The sequence below is a fragment of the Microtus oregoni genome, unplaced genomic scaffold (assembly GCF_018167655.1).
Source record: "Microtus oregoni isolate MIOR12 unplaced genomic scaffold, Mior012 000059F_ref0000304, whole genome shotgun sequence".
NCBI lineage: Eukaryota > Metazoa > Chordata > Mammalia > Rodentia > Cricetidae > Microtus > Microtus oregoni.
Genome location: NW_024543835.1, coordinates 3298626 through 3317588, shown reverse-complemented (window position 1 = coordinate 3317588; position 18963 = coordinate 3298626). Strand labels below are relative to the sequence as shown.

General features: G+C 36.6%; 1 protein-coding gene across 1 annotated transcript in view; it reads right to left on the bottom strand.

The window, feature by feature from the left end:
• The window catches only part of LOC121438964 (dystrophin-like), a 689483-nt gene that overhangs the window by 432733 nt on the left and 237787 nt on the right, over nucleotides 1–18963 (bottom strand). Inside the window, 3 exon segments of the mRNA XM_041639468.1 lie at nucleotides 3044–3200; nucleotides 11479–11588; nucleotides 11590–11652. Of these exon segments, the coding sequence (XP_041495402.1) occupies nucleotides 3044–3200; nucleotides 11479–11588; nucleotides 11590–11652 (330 nt within the window).

The following is an 18963-nucleotide window of genomic DNA, read 5'->3' as shown; positions in this document are numbered from 1 at the left end:
TTTGTCTTTTTTAAAGTTTGTTTTGGTTATTTTGGGGTTTTGTATATTTTTTTAAGATAGAGAGAAACATGAATTTGAGTTGTTAGGGAGGTAAAGAGAATCTGAGACAGTTTAGGAAAGGGGAGAGAATATGATCAAAATGGATTGTGTAAATGTTCATTCTTCTCAATGAATGCTTTATATATAACATGCATATGTATGTGATGCATACTTATGATTGCTCCAAATTAAGATTTAAAACTGTAGCAGTGTTTCATTTCATCATTTCAACTTGCTACAAAAACTTGGGAATGTATCTCCCATAAAAAAAAAATAGCCAAAGAAGCAGTCAACTTTCTTAGCACTGTCTTTAAAAGACTTCTTGGACTTCATGCTTTCTTTCATTTGTAAACTCCTATGTCCCTTTCTCTGGAATAACATCAGTCGCTGAACTTTCTTGAAGATGCTACCTTTGGCTGAGTCTTCAGAGAGATTTTTCTTTTAAAGACTGGATATATAAAAGTGGTACCATCTTATCAAGGTTTTGTCATTTGGTGGTAATTTATTTTTACTGGCTGTTTATTTCTGTTCATGTACCGTTTACTCCCATTTAAAAAAATAACACTTATCAGCATCAGATATTCCATTAGGCTATGTGGTTTTAAAATATGAAGGAAGCAAAATTTCTGCCTTCCCCACTCAGAACCTGCTTGAGAAGACAGAAGTATAAAACAACATAAAACAAAAACTAGATAAACAACTGGCCACTGGTGAAGGATGCTATTGAAAGAACAACAAATTATTCTGAACATTAGAGACATAGTTACCTTGTCAATAGCATATAAATGGTATAAAAATAATGAGGAGAGGAAGCAAATAAATAAATTAGGGCTGATGATATTCTCCACCAGAGACAGACTGCCTATCAAAACCCCCAGGATCACACAAGAGATGCCTTCTTTTGAGTTGTTCTTAGGGTTCTAGTTAGGATTACTATTGTGCTAAAACACCAAGATCAGAAGCAAGTAAGGGAGGAAAGGTTTTATTTGGCTTATACTTCCATACCATAGTCACTGAAGGAAGTCAGGTCATGAACTCAAGAAGGGCTAAAACCTGGATGCAGGAGCTGATGGGCAATGAGGGGGTGCTGCTTATAGGCTTGCTTCCCATGGCATGTTCAGCTTGCTTTCTTACAGAACCCAAATCCACCTTCACAAGGTGGTCCCACCCATTATGGACCAGGCCTTCCCACATTAATTGCTAATTAAGAAACTGTTCTACAGGCTTCCCCTACAGTTCAAACTTATGGTTGCAGTTTTCTCAACTGAGGCTCCCTATTCTCCAGTTAGTCTAGCTAGCGTTGAGTTGATAGAAAACTAGCCAACATAGTCAGGGTTGTCCAAGAGATTTGCAAAACATAGAAGCTATTGGTTTTGCCTTTGGTTGCCACTCCCCCAGGATTTGGAAGATAAGTCCCTACTGTTGATGATGCCATGCGCTTCAGAAACAGGGCCCAGAGGCCCTTGACCTAGAGTTGTCCTGAACATTTCTTTCCTCTGGACTAGACAAGCAATCATCCAAAAAGGCGACAATCAACACTCCTATCGGACCATAACATCTATGAACCACAACAACCACCACATCAACCAGCATGGCTCCATAACCTTAAGGGTGTAGGTATGGCATGTCTTCCTTGGCAGTAACTAAACGCTCTCCAATTGGAGTTAAGACATCCTCAACAGGAGGGACCCATACTTGGTACAGGAAGCTTAGCCCAACTACCCAGGGCTATTGAAGTCATGGATTGTGGAAGAAAAACTACAACCACCACTTTAGCAAAACACCATAATCACTATCAACACTCTAAATATTTATCTTTAGAACCACAGACAAAGTGTAGTTCTCACCTCGAATCAAAAGAATTTCTCTTAGCAACAGACTGAGTCAACAACAGAAAACTACAACAAAAGTTGTTGGGGCCCCTACAAAACAGTTCCTATACCTACGGCTCAGTAAACACAGAAGAAGATGAGGTAGAGTTTAAAAGGAAGAGGATCAGGGAGTTTGCCGTGAGACTGCATTAGATCGTAGTGTTAGAAGTGATATCCATACAGTCTCTTTACCATGACATGTGCTAAAGAAGAACAACAGTAGATCAACCAAACAGGACAGGAGAAAGCGCACAAGGATTTAGCCCCTAAAAAAGAACTGCAGGAAGCTAAGGAATGCTAAGATGTGAGAAATAGTCTTCTCCAGAGAGAAACACACCAATTGGTTATCCAGTGCCATACGCTCAGTGCTGAACACATATACAATTAGCACTATACAGACTGAGCAGATTATATGTAGGAAAAATATTTATGAAAGCATGCAGTAACAAATAATGCTACAAGAAACCAGAAACTTAAGAGAGAAAAAGGGTACATACGAAGGTTTGGAGGGAGAAAATGTAAGGGAGAAATTATGTAACTATTATAATAAAAATTAAATGAATGCAATATATGGATCTCATTTTGATTATTAAAATAAAACAGAAAACATAAAAATGTGATATATGTATGAAAATGGAATATTTATGGATATTTGATATGATGTAATTACTGCTATTTTATAGTGTTATAATAGCACTCTATTTAATAAAAAAGACATATCCTTCTCTTTTTTGAGATACTTCCTAAAATATTTAGGAATAAATGGAATATGCCTGAGATTTTCTTGAAATGACAAGAGAATGAATAGAGGCATAGAAGAAATAAGACTGTCCATGAATTGAGGATTGTTGATATCTTGAAAAGCACATGAATGTTTGTTGTAATGTTCTGTCTACTTTTATAAATATTCAATATTTTCCATGATAAGAAGAATTTAAAAATAGACAAAAGGGATATTACTAATGCAAATATATTTGACATTTAAAATATAATGGGCATGAGCTATTTATAAGTAATCATCAGATGAAGTGACTAAAATACTCCTCTCCCATTTAATTTTTAATTAAAAACAGTTTAAAAATAGCCAGTTAATGCTTGCTATGCACAAATTATTAGTCTCTAAAGCATCCTACCCTGTGTACATCATTCTGCTTCTGAACTGCTGCAAAATCACCAGCAATAGGTGCCTGCCGGCTCAATTCATCGTCTTTCAGCTGTAGCCACACAAGAAGTTCCTGAAGAGAAAGATGCAGACGCTTCCACTGGTCAGAACTGGCTTCCAAATGGGACCTAAAAAAGAACGGGAGAATACTGTAACAGAATATCTAGAAGTATAATTGATGATTCTGTTAATTCCATTTCATTGGTTAAATATTGCCCCAATACACACCTACTTTGAGCTATATAGCACAGCTGTCAATAACCATATAGCTACCTGATTTTACAAGTTATAAACAAGGTGGGAGCATTCCAATGACAATTTTCAGGCAAGACCACATTCTGCCATATGTTTCTTTCCATATGCAGAATTCTGAGACTTTTGGAATGGCCTGCATGCTGGAATCAAATGTTTTCCTATCCTGTTTCAGCCAATGATTTTTTGATGTTTCTAGTAGAAAACGTCTTAGACCCAGTGACTAATAAAACCCCTTTAGTTTTCATGTGACTCATACTGGAATTCTTTCTGTTTTGAGAAATGGAAAGGTCTTTCCCCACACTCCGACTTTTCCATGTCTTCCACCCTGGGCAGTCTTTCCCTTTGACTCCTTTAGTCTGGTATCCGGTCCTTTCTGCTCGGCTTTCCACATGCCTCGCTTGTCCTTCTAGCCTGCTTTATCCCTCTGCACCTTTTGTTTTTCACCAAGTTCCAATCATTTTTTTCTCACTGTTCCCTTTGTGTAAAATGTACGGAGACCAAAAACTCACATGGAAGAGAAAGCTTCCCCTAAACATGAATAATTTAGTGCTTTCCCATCAGCTGGATTTAGAACATGTTAATTCTTAGAAGCCATGGAGGAATACACAAATAACTGATCTGTGCTATAAAACCCACATTTCATTTGAGGAGGAGAAACTAAATTAATGAAATAAATCATCATCCAGAAAACAAAGGGGAAAGTTACAGTGCTTTATCCTCAGGTCAATCTGCAACCATGCTACATCACTTACGTTTGATCAGCAAGCACTAATTAATTCATAAAAATTAATGCTGCTTATAACAGAAATACACTAAAGTCTCTGGGGCTGCCAAGAAATTTAAGGCAGAGCAGCTAGGTAAAAGAACATTTCCCTTGTCTGCTCAGTAACTTAGCCTGACATTTCCAATATAACTCTCTTTCTGGCTTTGAACTACCAAAGTTTGTACTTACTACTGAAATTAAATTGTTTCAGATTTTACAAAAGACACTCTATTGAAGACATAAAGGTCTTTAAAATGTGTAAATAAATGTTCAATTTGAGGAATATGAAGAAAGCAAGTGGAAAAGCTCACAAAGCTATAGGCAGAAAATATTAATTACAGCATTGCTTATGATTGTGATACACTATAAACTGTAAATATTCAATGCTAAGGGATTTCTTTCTTCTACAATGATAATGTCATACAATGAATTCCTATGTAATACTCAGTATGATGGCATATACAAATGTTTATGCATATGGAAAATGAGAAAGTGGGTTAAAACAGGAAATCTTTTTTTCTTTTGTAAAATGTTTGTGTGTAGCTAGGCATACACTTGTAAGCCCATACTTGACTATGCATGGAAATATCTGAAATGACAACCAGGTTGTCTTTCTGGGGTAGATTTGTCAGATTTTCTTTCATTTTTATACTTGTCCAATTTGGAAGAATGACAATTATATAAAACGTGAAGTCTAATGAGTACTGGTCACAAGGATTCTCTGCAATGTTTGAAAGTTACAGCTGAGTTCCGTGGAAGGTGAAAGAAGCTATCAGACAGGATGTTTTGAAAGGTAGGCAGTCAGAGGCACAAAGAATAGCAGTAAACAGTAGAGAAGACACTGCTTAGAATATTTATTTTTTGTCTTTAAGTTGCATGAGGCATGGGTTACATGTAATAGGAAGAAGAAAGGGCATGAGGACATCCAATGATTGTCTTGCATTTATCTGGTATTTGAAGCAAACTAATGTAGTGGAACATTCCAACAGGGAATTTATTACAGGCCTTTGCCCATGGTGAGATCACAGGCTGCTGCTTTGGCTATATGGGGAAGTACTAAAACCCCATTTCTAGGCCAGGTGGTAGTGGTGCACACCTTTAATCCCCACATTCGGAAGGCAGAGGCAGGCCAGTCTCTGAATTCGAGGCCAGCCTGGTATACAGAGTGAGTTCGAGGACAGCTAGGGCTAATTATACAGAGAAACTGTCTCAAAAAACCAAGCCAAACCAAACCAAAAAAAAAAAACAACTCAATTTCTAGGTTAAATAGTAGTGACTGTTCATATGTAAGTGAACAAACAAACACTTTTGAGTTTTGTAAGGGCCGAGAAAACAGCTTTGAAAGAAGAAATTAAATTCTAAAATATCTAAGAGGAATTTAGTAGCATGAGTTCTGAAGGCTGCGAGAAGCCAGGAGAAGCCAGTCAAGACTGTTAACAGCACAACAGCAAAAGGACTTGACACCAGAAGAGAGGAGAAACTGTCAAGCATCTGGGTGAGAAGACATGTCCTGAGGTTTGGGATTTGTTGAAATTTTAAAGTGTTTGATCATTTTCTTAAACCAGCTTCCTACTAGCCAGCCTGGCTGGTCTCTGACTGTTTACGTGGATCAGAGCAGCTGTGACCTTCCAGAGACCCACCTGCCTCTGCTTTCTGAGTGCTGGGAGCCACGGTGCGCGCGCAGCACCACTCCTGACTCTATGTGGGTCTTTGAGGTGATTGAAAGGCAATCTGAACCGAAGGAAACTGAATCTTAGCATATTAATCCTGTGAAATATTTCTGAGACATTTGTAATATATATGCTGAAAGAAACTACTGGTTGTATTTTAATGACTGCCTATCAAAGACTTCTAAACAATTAGCCATTTTCTATGTTTGAAAAGCTATCTCCTGGGAGAAAAAAAAAGGATTTGGTAACTGCCTTTCCCTTTATTTGGAAGTATGTTTTGTTGTTAGTAAAAGATGTTAGCATTAAGACGAACCTTAGAGATCACAGTTTAAACACCCCATTTTGCAATTGGGGAAAAGCAGGACCAGAGGTCTAAAAACTACTGCCAGGGTATATCTGTTATATAGTCATATTTCCAAATGGGAATTGAGAATTACAAGGCACCACCAGATAAGAAAAAGCCTTATGCATACTGGTTTTAACCAACTATTTTAAATTCCAGAGAAAAATGACCTCTTCTCAGTAGCCAAATGTACTTTATTTATCCCTACCCACAGAATAGAAATAAAAAAGGGAATTTGAAGAGATACACGGTGTCTACCCACTTCATATTAATCTTTATTAGTGAAGACAAGCTCTTGGTGGCTACTAGACTCTTAAAAGGTAAGTGCTGATCTTTGAAAAACAGAAAATTTTCACAAACTATGAGGTTTAGCTAAAATATAGGACTTTTAGGTGGACTGGGATCTATGGCTAGATATTTAAAGAACTCCTCTGTGACAACTCTAAGAATTACACAACATGATAAAGTGGCCGTTATTTCTCGAGATACAGATATTTCAAATGTGATTTGGTTGATGCCTAGTTTGAAATCCTTAATAAAACTTTACTCCGAAAAGCACACATTCTTAAAGCAAATTGCACTCTATTGAATTCATTTTTCACTTTGACTTCCTTTATAAAACTAGTGATGGATCTCCGTACATCCTGCGTGCCCCTGTGTAATATAATAGCACGTCAGCAGACACAGAGAAACGGGATGGATGCAGAAATAACGAAGAACTGCAGAAATAAAGTGGGCGCTGTGGGGCTTTAAGTAAAGAGACGGAATTAAACTCAAAGAGAAGGAAACATTTTTTTTTCCCAAGCTGGGCCTTGAACTCCAACTTCCAACATAATTAGCATTCCAAGAGTAAGGAAAAGGTCAGATATTCTCAGTGTCCAAGTTGCTTTTATTCCCACTCAAAAGTCAAAAGGCTCTTCTTCCTTTTGCACTTTCTTTGTTCTCTACCAGAGGAAAAACCCCTCTCTGTTCTAACTGCTGCTACCAAGTACTCCCGAAGTGATTCATTGTTGCTTAAGAATGTTAGTGTTCCTGTCTCTCAAACTAATGCTCAAAATTTAATAAACATGAAATTCATATAGCATTTACACATTTCTTCTGTCAAGCATAAAAATATAAAATATAAATTTGCTGAAGTTATATCAATAACTTATTAAGTGATTCTCAGAGTGAAATTTATACACAATAATGTGGGTAAAATCTGAATACAGGTTAAACAGAATTTCATAAATATTTCTTCTGTAAAAAATTCACTTGTTCACTTTTGAAATTCTTACTAGTTTGAGGGCAAAGTGAAAGGTTGTGGATATGGGCTATTTTGGTATGAGAAACACTTTTCTTGATTAATGATCATTCTGGTATTGGACAATCTCATTATTCACTCTGTGTATGTACGCGTGTGTGCAAATGTCTCTATAGAAGTAAAAATATTACTTGATTCCTATCTTTTATCTTCTTCTATGGAAATATTTACGTATTACTTATCGTACATCTTGTGGCCAACATGTGATATGATAATGAATGCGGAATGAATGATCAACTCTTCTCAAATGAGACAATACATTAGTTCTACATAATTTCAAGCACTTTTTCTCAAAAACATTCTATTTACTTTTGGATACTCTGTTTTACAAACAAACCAGTGTTTGGAGAGAAAGAAATTGGTAAAGAGCTTGCTGAGCAAGCATGGGGACATTTCTATGGATCCCTAGCACCTATGTTCATCCAGTCATGGTGGTATGTATCTGTAATCCCCAGGCCCAGGGAAAGAAAGACAGGTGAATCCCTGAGGCCATTAGCCATATATTCTAGCCAAATTGATGCGCTGAAGGTTTAATAAGACATTCTGACTCAAAAAATCAGGTGGAGAGTGAATGAGAAAGACACTTGTACTGACCTGTAGTCTTCTGCACACGTGCATATTCACACAGGCACAGGTGCATACACACGTGCATATACCCACAGGCACAGGTGCATACACACGTGCATATACCCACAGGCACAGGTGCAAACACACGTGCATATACCCACAGGCACAGGTGCATACACATGTGTGAGCATGTACAAACACCACACACAAACACAACGATTTGACTGAGTTTTTAAAGTATTATCCCAAATTAGTAGAGTTGCAGAATTGGAAGAGAAGCTGAAGAGACCATCTGTTTCTGGTCAAACCTCTTCATTTTAGTGTCTCATAGCATTAAAGTACTTAAGCAATTTGCTCAAGATGACATGTTAGGTACTCAAAGCATCAGAAGAGAAAAAAATATTGCTATAAAAGGATTCTATTCTTTTAGACTTATTCTGACTTTGCACTTCTTTCTTTTGTTTGTTTATTTCTTTTTTCTTCCTTTCTTTTTTTTGAGGCAGAGTTTCTCTGCATAACTCTGACTATCCTAGAACTCACTCTGTAGACCAGGCTGGCTTTCAACTCAGAGATCTACCTGCCTCTGATCCTGAGTCCTGGCAACAGCACCTGGCAACATCTCTCTCTCTCTCTCTCTCTCTCTCTCTCTCTCTCTCTCTCTCTCTCTCGTATGTTTTGCAGGCTAAACCAAAGATCTTGTTCATGTTAGAAGAGCACTCTATCACTGAGACATACTTAGTCCTTCAAATGTCAATTAGAATAGTGTATAGTCCTGGAAAGAACTGGAAAAGAACAGCCCATATGGGAAACACCTGTTGTAGAATTTGAGTCAAAATTTAGAGAGTTATGTTCCAAGCATGAGAACCAGTATATTTCCCATACACATCTCTCACGAGAGACAGGAAATTGCTAGAAATCAAGACTGTTTTAGAAAGCAGAATCTAGTAGCTTTAGAGTTCCATGTTGGGAGCAGCTAGAATGTTGCTTGGTGAGAAAGAAACACAGTGGGGGTGGGGCACAGGAAGAACAGAAAAGGGAAGAAAAGGAATGAGCAAGATGTGTGCACAAGTCCAAAATTTTTGAACTAAGGAGTAATGTGATGGAAATTGTGTCCTAGGTAGAATATTTCTGTACCGTTTGCTCTTATTGTCTGAAATACACGAATGGTTTCAGAAGCCCCCATGAAACAACAAGCCCACTACATTTTCTAGTAGATAATGTGCTATAGTTTGCAGAAACAGTGTTGTTTTCCCAGGATATTTTGAAATATTTTTTTAAAAAAATTGTAGTGACATTCAAGATAAAAAATACTTGAAGGGACAATCATTTCAATCTTCCTTTTTTCTTATTGCATAATGTTCCCAATTACCATCTCTGCTGTGCCTCTGCAGTGGAATGTGTGATACCCCATTCCAGTCACGTATTACACTAAACTAACGCATGTGGATGTGAAGAATTCTTTGCTTCTTATAACTGAGACCTTCTTGCTTCTAATATCACGGAGACCTCTTTAAAAGCTAAGACCATTGATCAGACGATTTCAATTGCAGAATTCATAGCACCGTACATAAGGTAAGGTAACTGGTTTTTGCTTGATTAATGCCAGTAAGAATTAGATGACAACAGTTGACATATGGAAAATTTCTGAAAACAAAGGGCTCATATGTTGCCTGAAATGCTGTATGCCGCCTCCAATTCTTTTTCATTAAGTTCACATGCAGTAGAGAAAAGATATCCAGACATTTGCAGTTATCGCCCCTTTCCTTTTCTTTCCTGTAAAACGGCAATCATGTTTTCTTTTCTCACTCGTTGAAACATTTTTTCCCCTCATGTTTTATTCTTTTTAAGGACCGATGTTACAAATGTGGCCATTGCCATTTTATATTTTGGCCTGATTAAAAGTTTAAAATATAGCCAGCAAATAAGCCTCTCTATTTTTGAAAATACCATATCCCACTGTTGCCTCCAACTTATCACTAACATGTAGATTTAAAAAATCATGGACGAAATATTGAGATAAATATTGAGATTCTAGGATACTGAGTGCAAGCTTGCAGGAAAGCCTTGCAAAAGCAGTTCTCTTCTGTTCTTCGAAATCTGTTATTCAAATCAATTTTTAAATAATGATGTCTTTATTAGTGAAAATTGCTTTATTCTACACTACAGAATACTATGATGATGAAAAGCTTATATGATAAAGTTAGACTCACTGTGAATAGGTCTTAAAGATGCCCTTTACTAATTGGGTCACTTTTGGAAACTTATTTAACCTCTCTGTCCCCCATTTGCTTCAAATGCTAAGAAAGTATTAGAAGGAAATCTACCTTTCACTGTTGCTGAAAGAATCACAGGGGCCAAACACTATGAAATGCTTAGAGCAGTGGACGGAATATAACACATAGCCTGCATTAATTACTAGCATTATTATTATTTTATTGTGGGTAGAGTTCTTACAGCAGTGGTTTCAACTTAATAAAATCTTGTGTTCCTCTTCCGTGTGAGGGTTGTCTGTTGGAATTGCAGACAATTTACGCTGACTAGAAAGAAGGGGCAAAATGCTTGTTTGTAGTCATACTACCTCAGGCTAGTAACTACTCCCGCTATTGGATACATTTCATTCTAACTATTATTAAGCTCACTTGTCTTTTTATACCTCTCTTCATGACCACTCCTTTCATAGCCACTGTTGAGAGTACAAAAATATGCTTAAAAATAAGTGGATTAGGAAACCCAATCAAATAGAAAGTGGGAAGCTTGCTTCTCGTCTGTGCATTTCCCAGCTCCTTGGGTACCACTGGGCACTTAGCAGCCCAGCTCTGCTCTTTTGTCCCCCATATGCTTATATGAGCCACACAAAGAACCCTAGTGCTTCCCTTTACCTTCTTTAGCAATGATGCAAGATATAGTCATTCATTTCTCAAAGCAGACTGACAGGGCAAAGAAGAAAGTAGGCAGAAAATCAAAAAGTTTAGTGTACCTACAGGCGATATGCTTCAACAAAATCTAAGAGATCAAATGATAAAAAATTGCTATAATCTTCTTAGCTGCAGGAACTCTGGAGAGGGTGTCTTTAAATTGTTAATTATAATGTGTTCTGCCTTTTAAAGGATGTCCTTTGGTTATGCGTTCAGTGTAATGCCAAAGAGAATTCCATAACAAACATTCACTAATTTTATTGCTTTTTTTATGACACTGTGATAAGCCAAGAGAGAACTCTGAAATTAGGATCGCTGTGTTCCCCATTTAAATTTACTCTAATGTCTTAATATGCATCTCTCCTGTGGTTATGAAACAGTCCCATTTTAATCTAACCTGAACCCTCAAGTATCATTTCCATTCCAAGCAAATGAATGATTCATTTATTCAAAATAAAATGTATCATTCTGAAATTGGGTGATTTACATAAACATACGAGACATTAGCTACCTGTGCTAGGAAAATGAGGAGAATTTTGTCATCTTTATTCACATCTGGATCCCCCCAGCCCACCCCAATTTTTGCCTACCTAATGTTGAGAGACTTTTTCCGAAGTTCACTCCACTTGAAATTCATGTTATCCAAACGTCTTTCTAACAGGGCTGCTTCATCTGAACTTTCCAGGGACCTCAAGATTTTTTTGGCCATTTTCATCAAGATTGTGATAGATGTCCATGTGAGCTTCAATTTCACCTTGGAGATCCTACCAAACAGCAGGAAGAACACATTCAGAATTATCAAACAAAGAGACTAGCTGTGAATGTAAATTTGGAGAACTTATTAGTTCAAAGAAATTCTAATTTTACAATTTGCAGAATACACCCTGCGTCATTTTTCTTGGGGTCCTGCCTCATGAAGTTATTATGGAGAATAAGAGTAAATACCATATTAGATGTAATAAATGTGTTTCTTATTTTATGAATTAGAAGTAATACATTTATAGGACATTTCATAAGTTAAACTTTCTAGTCCATGAATGAAATATTCTGATAAACAAAAATATATATGTTTTATGAAATAAAATAACATGACAAAGGAGATCCCAGTGGTAATCATTTCATTACAATGTGAGTCGAGTTGTACTTTCAAAGCACCTATTAATCCACTGTGTTGACTGTGACCATAAAAGCATGGAAAAAAAGGATAACAAAGGTTGTACATAGTCCAAAACACCAACACATTAATGGGACTCTATGAGACAAGAACATCTTCTTGAAAACATACATTAAATTCCCCTTAGTGTTATAGCATCATACACATATTACAACACTAGGCATTGATTATTAAGCATTTGATACATCATTTAAGAATATTATCATAGTTTCAGGCTCAGCAGGTCAAAAGTGTCCTTGGCAAGTTAGGACCTTGGTAAGAGTTAAGAAAAGAGGTATGCATTAAGTTTCATTCGTATAGACAGAAATAAAAAGACATCATAATATAAGAATCTGACCTTTACATGATATGTCTTCCTGTGCAACATTTTCAGCTTGAACCGGGGACTACAGCACTTATCTTGTTGCATAGCAAACCTAAGACAACCCAGAAATGGAATGGGCCCTGCTTTAAAATGCCAACTTTGCTTACGTTCTGTCGGCAGAATGAGTTTAAGAGCACAGGCTTGGACAGTCGATAATCATAATCAGCCACATTGTACTGCTGGCTAAATGGTAGCCAGGCGTGTGGATGTGGGAGAGACCTCAAAGAATGGAGGCCTGGAATATGCAACTGACAGTTTGTATTAAACAGCCAACTTTTCTTATAATTTTGCCATAATAAGCCAGAGACATTAGAAATTCATTTTATATATGTGTTTCCCTCCTTGTTCCCAGCAGAACAGTCGAAGCCAAAGGAACATTCCTTAGAGAGCTGCCGGGCTCCAGCATTCCATTCTGCCTACACAATGAATGGAGGCTTTGTACGTTATTTGACTTGCTCTTACAGATTTGTATGCTTCTCTTCAACAAGTTTAAAAATTCATTCTGAAGCTCCAAAAAATCAGCTTGATCTGTGTGGCTTAAAAAGTTTTCTTTCCCCGCCCCCCATCTGTAACTCTTTCTAAAATTTAATTAAATGCGCTGCCGCAGTAAAGAGGGAAGTGGCAGCAATAACATGATAATAATTCTAAAGACGTGTCTCCTGTTTCCGGTCACATTCACTTGCAATGCCGAAGTTTGAGAGCTGCAGAAATAAGGTAGATGGACCACAAATGTTTCTTGTCACTATTTTTGGCAGTCAAACTAGCCCTGTTGGACTCCATATACTGGAAGAGGAATATAGATGGCATGAACTCAGATGCTAAAGGAAGGAAAATAATAAAACAGATGGAAGAACATCTATACTTATCACATAAAACTTGGGGCGGTTTGGGGATGTTATAGCTGGATTTACAAACTAGAAAATATAGTAGAAAATTATTCATGAGTTTCTTGCTGCATGGAGCTTAATCAGATAGACAGCATTTCCAGGATTTTCTTTATTCTCTTTCAGTCTCTGTGGGACACTGGAACATATTTCTCTCTCTCTCTCTCTCTCTCTCTCTCTCTCTCTCTCTCACACACACACACACACACACACACACACACACACACACACTCACTATGTTGCCCAGGTTGGGCTAGGACACATAATTTTTTTCTCATTCTTCAAAATTATATTTTTACACGCATGCAACACCATACTTAGATTTTTTTTCTCCATTTTCTAAATCTATATGGTAGACCTGATTTACCATTTCTTCAGCAAAAGAGAAAGGTGAGCTTATTGAAGTTAGGGTAAATACCAGACCTAATTTTGCGAGCATTGCCTTACTTCACTTCTTTCTCTCTCCCTTTGTTTGCAAACCACCTAAAGTTTTTCTTTCCCCCAGGGGATGCATTCGGGGAACCAAAACAAATCCTGTGCATGATATTCAGGGAAACTAACATATTATCTCTCTCTCTTTCTGGAACTGAGCTGATTCTTAGGGCATAACATATGTAAGGCCTCTACCACCACTGAGATACAACCCCAGTTACAGAAAATAATTTAACCAATGGAATGACTGTGTAAACATCCTAGGTATATAAATGATCACACATTTGATTTTTTCTATCTTGCCCTGATAGCAAAGACCCTGTCTTAATTGCTAGTTACTTAAACTCATATGCAATGGGAAACCATCAACATGTTTCTTTGCTGAATAAGTGAGGAATTCTGAGGTGCAAACAGAATGCCGATTCATTAATGTGCTAATTTTCTTCTTTTTCATGACTGAGTAAAGTCTACTGCATATAAATATCTTTGTTGTCGCATTAACAAAGAAAGGAACAGAAAATGAATAAGCAAGTATTTATCTAGTACCAATTATTTGTTTAGTCTTGGCATCATGGGAAATATAGAAGGAATGCAAGTGATAGTTCTGTCTTTAATTTTAAACACCAAGTGTGTGTTTTTCTTTGAATTCATTTATATGATCAACTAAATATTGATGAGGAATTCTTGCCAAATCTCATAAACATTAGGAACAAAATTCCTCCTTTCAGCAAGGAACACTGCCTGAGATACTGTGTTAGTGTTGGAAGGTAAAACTGACGTCACTTACAGTTTTCTATGGCATGATGATAGTGTCGAAGAACAAGCTATAAAGGTGCCATAAGGGCTCTGTGTGTCACCGAGTTCTTCTGAGTTTATCACCGTAGTTATTGCTTCTTCGCCCTGGCTCCTGGTGAAGCACATCTCATTTTCTATGTGTCGCAGATAAGAGAAGTTTAACTGACTTGCTTACAGTCACTTATCTGGCAAATGTTACAACTGGGAAATTGATCCAGTTTTCTTCACTTTGCCAGGTTCTATGCTGTTTCTCCTAACATATTGTGTATGAGCACTTGATGAATTCCACAGTAGTTATTGAAGCTTCAAAAGGAAACTGCACTGGTGAAAGAATAGAAGGCTGGGAAATAGTATGAATATATTTGATTAAAACCCCACACAAAATATTTGCTCACATGGGTCCCTTGTTTTGAGTGAAAAATGAAATTCTGACTACATTTTTCATTTTGCCACACACCATTCAGGAAAGTACACTGAAATTGTCTCTTTACTATAAAATATATCTGCTAGGAGAAAAGAAAATAGCCCACTGATTGATCCTTTTGTTTACAAGGCCTTTGGGGCAATTAGTTTCATCAGCAATGACGTAAAATATCAATATAAGCAGAGTTCTGTCATATTCCTTTGGGGCGGCAGACTAGTGTTCAATCTGTCAAACTATAGGACTCACACACAGTCTTGAACCATAAGTGAATATTGTTGGGGGACACAGGATTCTCTCTTAAAGGTTATAATGGAGATTTTTTCACGACCATCAGGCAGTGTGAACTATAGGTGGAGAGGAAACATAGATGCAGCAGGTAGGATGCGACATAAGTCTATTTGAGTTAAGCTATCAGGAGGTCACTGGCCTTAGGCTGGTATTAGATTTAGGAGACATAGAAAAGCAACAAGTTGGCAAAGAAAATAAATAGGATTATCAGAAGATAATCAATCTGAATACAAGATACTTTTCATAGAAAATATTAGTTTTATTTTCTTTCTGAACTAACCAGAAAAAAATCACTCAAGTCATAGGTACTACAACCATTTTGGGATAACTGGCTTTTCTTTGTTTTCATTGTGATTGTATTTCTCTAGGCAAAACAATAGCTAGTGAATAGTGGAAAATATTATCTATATAAACAGCAACATACGTAAGACTTATGATGAACTAGGCACAGCTCAATGAACTGTACATGCCGAATCTTATTTAATTTTTTCAATAATGCTCGATAGCAAACACTGTTACTATCTTCATTTTCTATGTAAGAGAATGATTTTACAACACTGTTAAAAATGCCCAAGATCACATAGCTAACAAACAGTTAGCTGTAAGATTTTGAACCTAGATACTTATACTTCAGTAGTTATGATCTTAACCATAAGGGTACATTTCCTCTGAGCTTTTAAATAACTGGTGGTAACTTTTCCTATTAATAATACTCCCACGTGAATTTCAGTAAATATAACATTGCTGTCAGGTAGTGAAAACTATTATTGTTTTCAGTACTCCAAGAAGGACGTGATCTTATTCTGCAGTGTGTTAAATAGAACTGAAGCGGTGAATGGAGATACAAAGAGAAGAAACATGAAGTTGAGAAAGTAAGTGCAAATGGAAAAATGCTATGCACTCCTGGAAAGGAAAATTGTATAAAATCTCTCTATAATTATGTAGAAAGTTCATCAGTGAGCACCAAGAAGGCTCAGACATTATATAAGAAATCTGACCAGGGTTTACAGTATCAGTGAGTGGGTATGCTACTTCAGGTATGAATTTTGGAAAGACTACATGCCCTCTTTTCCTGGGAGTCTAATCTCTTGTTATAAATTCTCTCTTTTCAGCACCCAAGGAAAGCATAAGGCAAAGCAGCTAAATAGGCGTAAGTTTGATTCTTCCTCTTCCTTGTTCCCCTTTCATGTCTCCGGCTTCACTATATATTAAACAATACCTAAATAGCTGGGGTGTTTCTTCAGATGCTCCAGGGAGCAATTTTGTAAAATCTTTTGCACAGCATCCAGAACACAAGTCTTTAATAAATGATAGGCAATAGAAGGCCTTCAATTAGAAGGAGGTCCAGATGGAAACCAAGAGATAAAAACAAGACTTCATGAAATGATGAGATGCTTCTCGAGTCAGAAGAAATAGATGGAATTTAGAAAACAGGGAAGAAGACATTATAGGTAGAGAGACTAGTGTGGAAAGCACATTAATGTGAAAGAAGCTTAATTTATGAGCCATGGGAATAAATTGCGGTCTCTTAATGGAATGGAAAATGAGTGGTAGGGAGAAATTGAATCAATCAAGTTCCCTAAATTAAATAGGTGAGAAACCTACTTAGAAAGTGATTGAAAATAAAAGTTTGTAACAGAAAGTACAAAGGCAAGATTATTAAATATTTTAACTATGTCATTCAACATCTAGAATGATCTTTGATGCTTATAAGTAATAAGGCAATCGTGGAAGATTATTAAATGTTATACCATTTTTCATAGAAGAAACCCGAAGAATGAAGATAGTAACAGTGTTGTACTCTCCTTTTTATTATCACAAGCAATGGATGACTAGACTATTTTAAATCATGGAATTTTCTTACCTATGTATATAGAATTAATTTTCTTTTAAATAGGATTCAGTATATTAATTCAGCCACTATAAAAACAATAGTATGGAGAGTACCGAGACAAGTAAAACACAAAATTACCATATGAATAAACAATCCAACCCCTGGACAGATATGCAAAGGAAATAGATTCAATGTGCCAAAGAGACGTCTGTGTCTTCATTTTACTGTGCACTATTTAGAAAGCGTTAAGACATGAACATACTGTAATTCTTTATGAGTCAATGATTACACAATGAAAACATGTTATTAGATACAATGAGGTAGTATTCACACATAAAGGAAGTGCAACCTCATCATTGACCAGAACATGAATGAACCTAGAAGACAAACACATACTGAGTGAAATAAAATAAAAATAGGATGAGAATTATTACACAATCTCTTTTATACATAAAGCAATGTAAAAAGGCTGAAATCATAGTTGAGAGTAAAGTCACAGTTATCAAGTGTTAGGTGAGGGAGCATACAGAAAGGAGGAGATGCTGAAAAAATAAAACAAAGTTTTCAGTGGAAATGAACAATAAGCTTTAAAGGTATTTTAAGCTGTCCAGTACAGTAAAATATTTTTCACAAAAAGAATATAAACAAGCTAGGTCATTGAGTTGCCATTAAAACATGATGCTGAACTCCATAGATAAATACAATTATGGATTATTAATTAAAATATTTTAATTCACTAGGCAAATAACATTCTCCAACTTCAAGATCATGGAGAAATGAGGAAAGAAACACAGAGACAATAAAAACAAATGGCTATTATTGCTCTAAAAATTGCAGTATGGCTCCATTGCCTCTGATGTTTTGTGAGAGCACTTAGTGTATAAATAATTAAAAGAACAGTAGTTACTCTTACAGCTTACTAAGAATGAAGAGTGACCTGATTTCCAAGTGTGTATAAAGTCAGAGACAATATCCAAAGCAGGGAAGAAGCTATCCTTATGGGCTAATCATTTGAGAACATTGTGAATTGGGAGCCTTGGGCTCATACAGTGGGGCTCTCTGTATGAGTAATAATTATGGGAAACATCACTTGGCTTTAGAGTCAAACAAAATAATTAATAATCACAATGATGGTTCTGCATTCATCAAAGAGAGTAGATTGTTCCGCAAACTTGAAGAGAAATGCAGCGTGCATGAAGCAGTATTCTCCAACACAAGTGCTTCCAAAGGGTTTTACTATTTTAGAGAAGTTGAATAGCAAGCACATAAAATTCCTTTAGTTTGATTATGTTCCATCCTTCATTCAATGTTAGCTGTAAATTGCTGAACTTTCCAAGTGTAGACACACAAAGACAGCTACACAAACACACCATCGTGGGATGAGAACAGAAATGAACTCGATATTTTCATTGAGAGTTCTTTAAAAAATTTTTTATGGATTCTTTGGGAATTTCATATCATGTATCCCATACTACTCAAGTTCCAGTCCTTCAGTATACACTGTCCAACATTATCACTTCCCTGCCAAAGAAAATGAATAAAAATAGAAATTAAAATAAAAAAATCATGTTGTTTCTCTGTCTTTAGCAATCTACATCACTTATTCGTTCATTGGAGTCACACTGAGAGCTGTGATTTGTGGGGTGTCATGCAGTATATCCTTTTTTCCAAGCAACTTTACTTGTAAGTGTTCATTGCAGTGAGTCATTTGTCTGTTTTAAGGCTTCTGGCTTCTGGAACACTATCAATACTGGACTGTCACCAAAACTGCTCTTGAGGATCCTGTTGTTGCCTCAAGTCAAGGAGATCCTGTGACTCTCATTCTGCAGGTCCAATCCTTTCACGTGCTTCAGCAGGTCATAGGTGGGGTAGATGTTGAG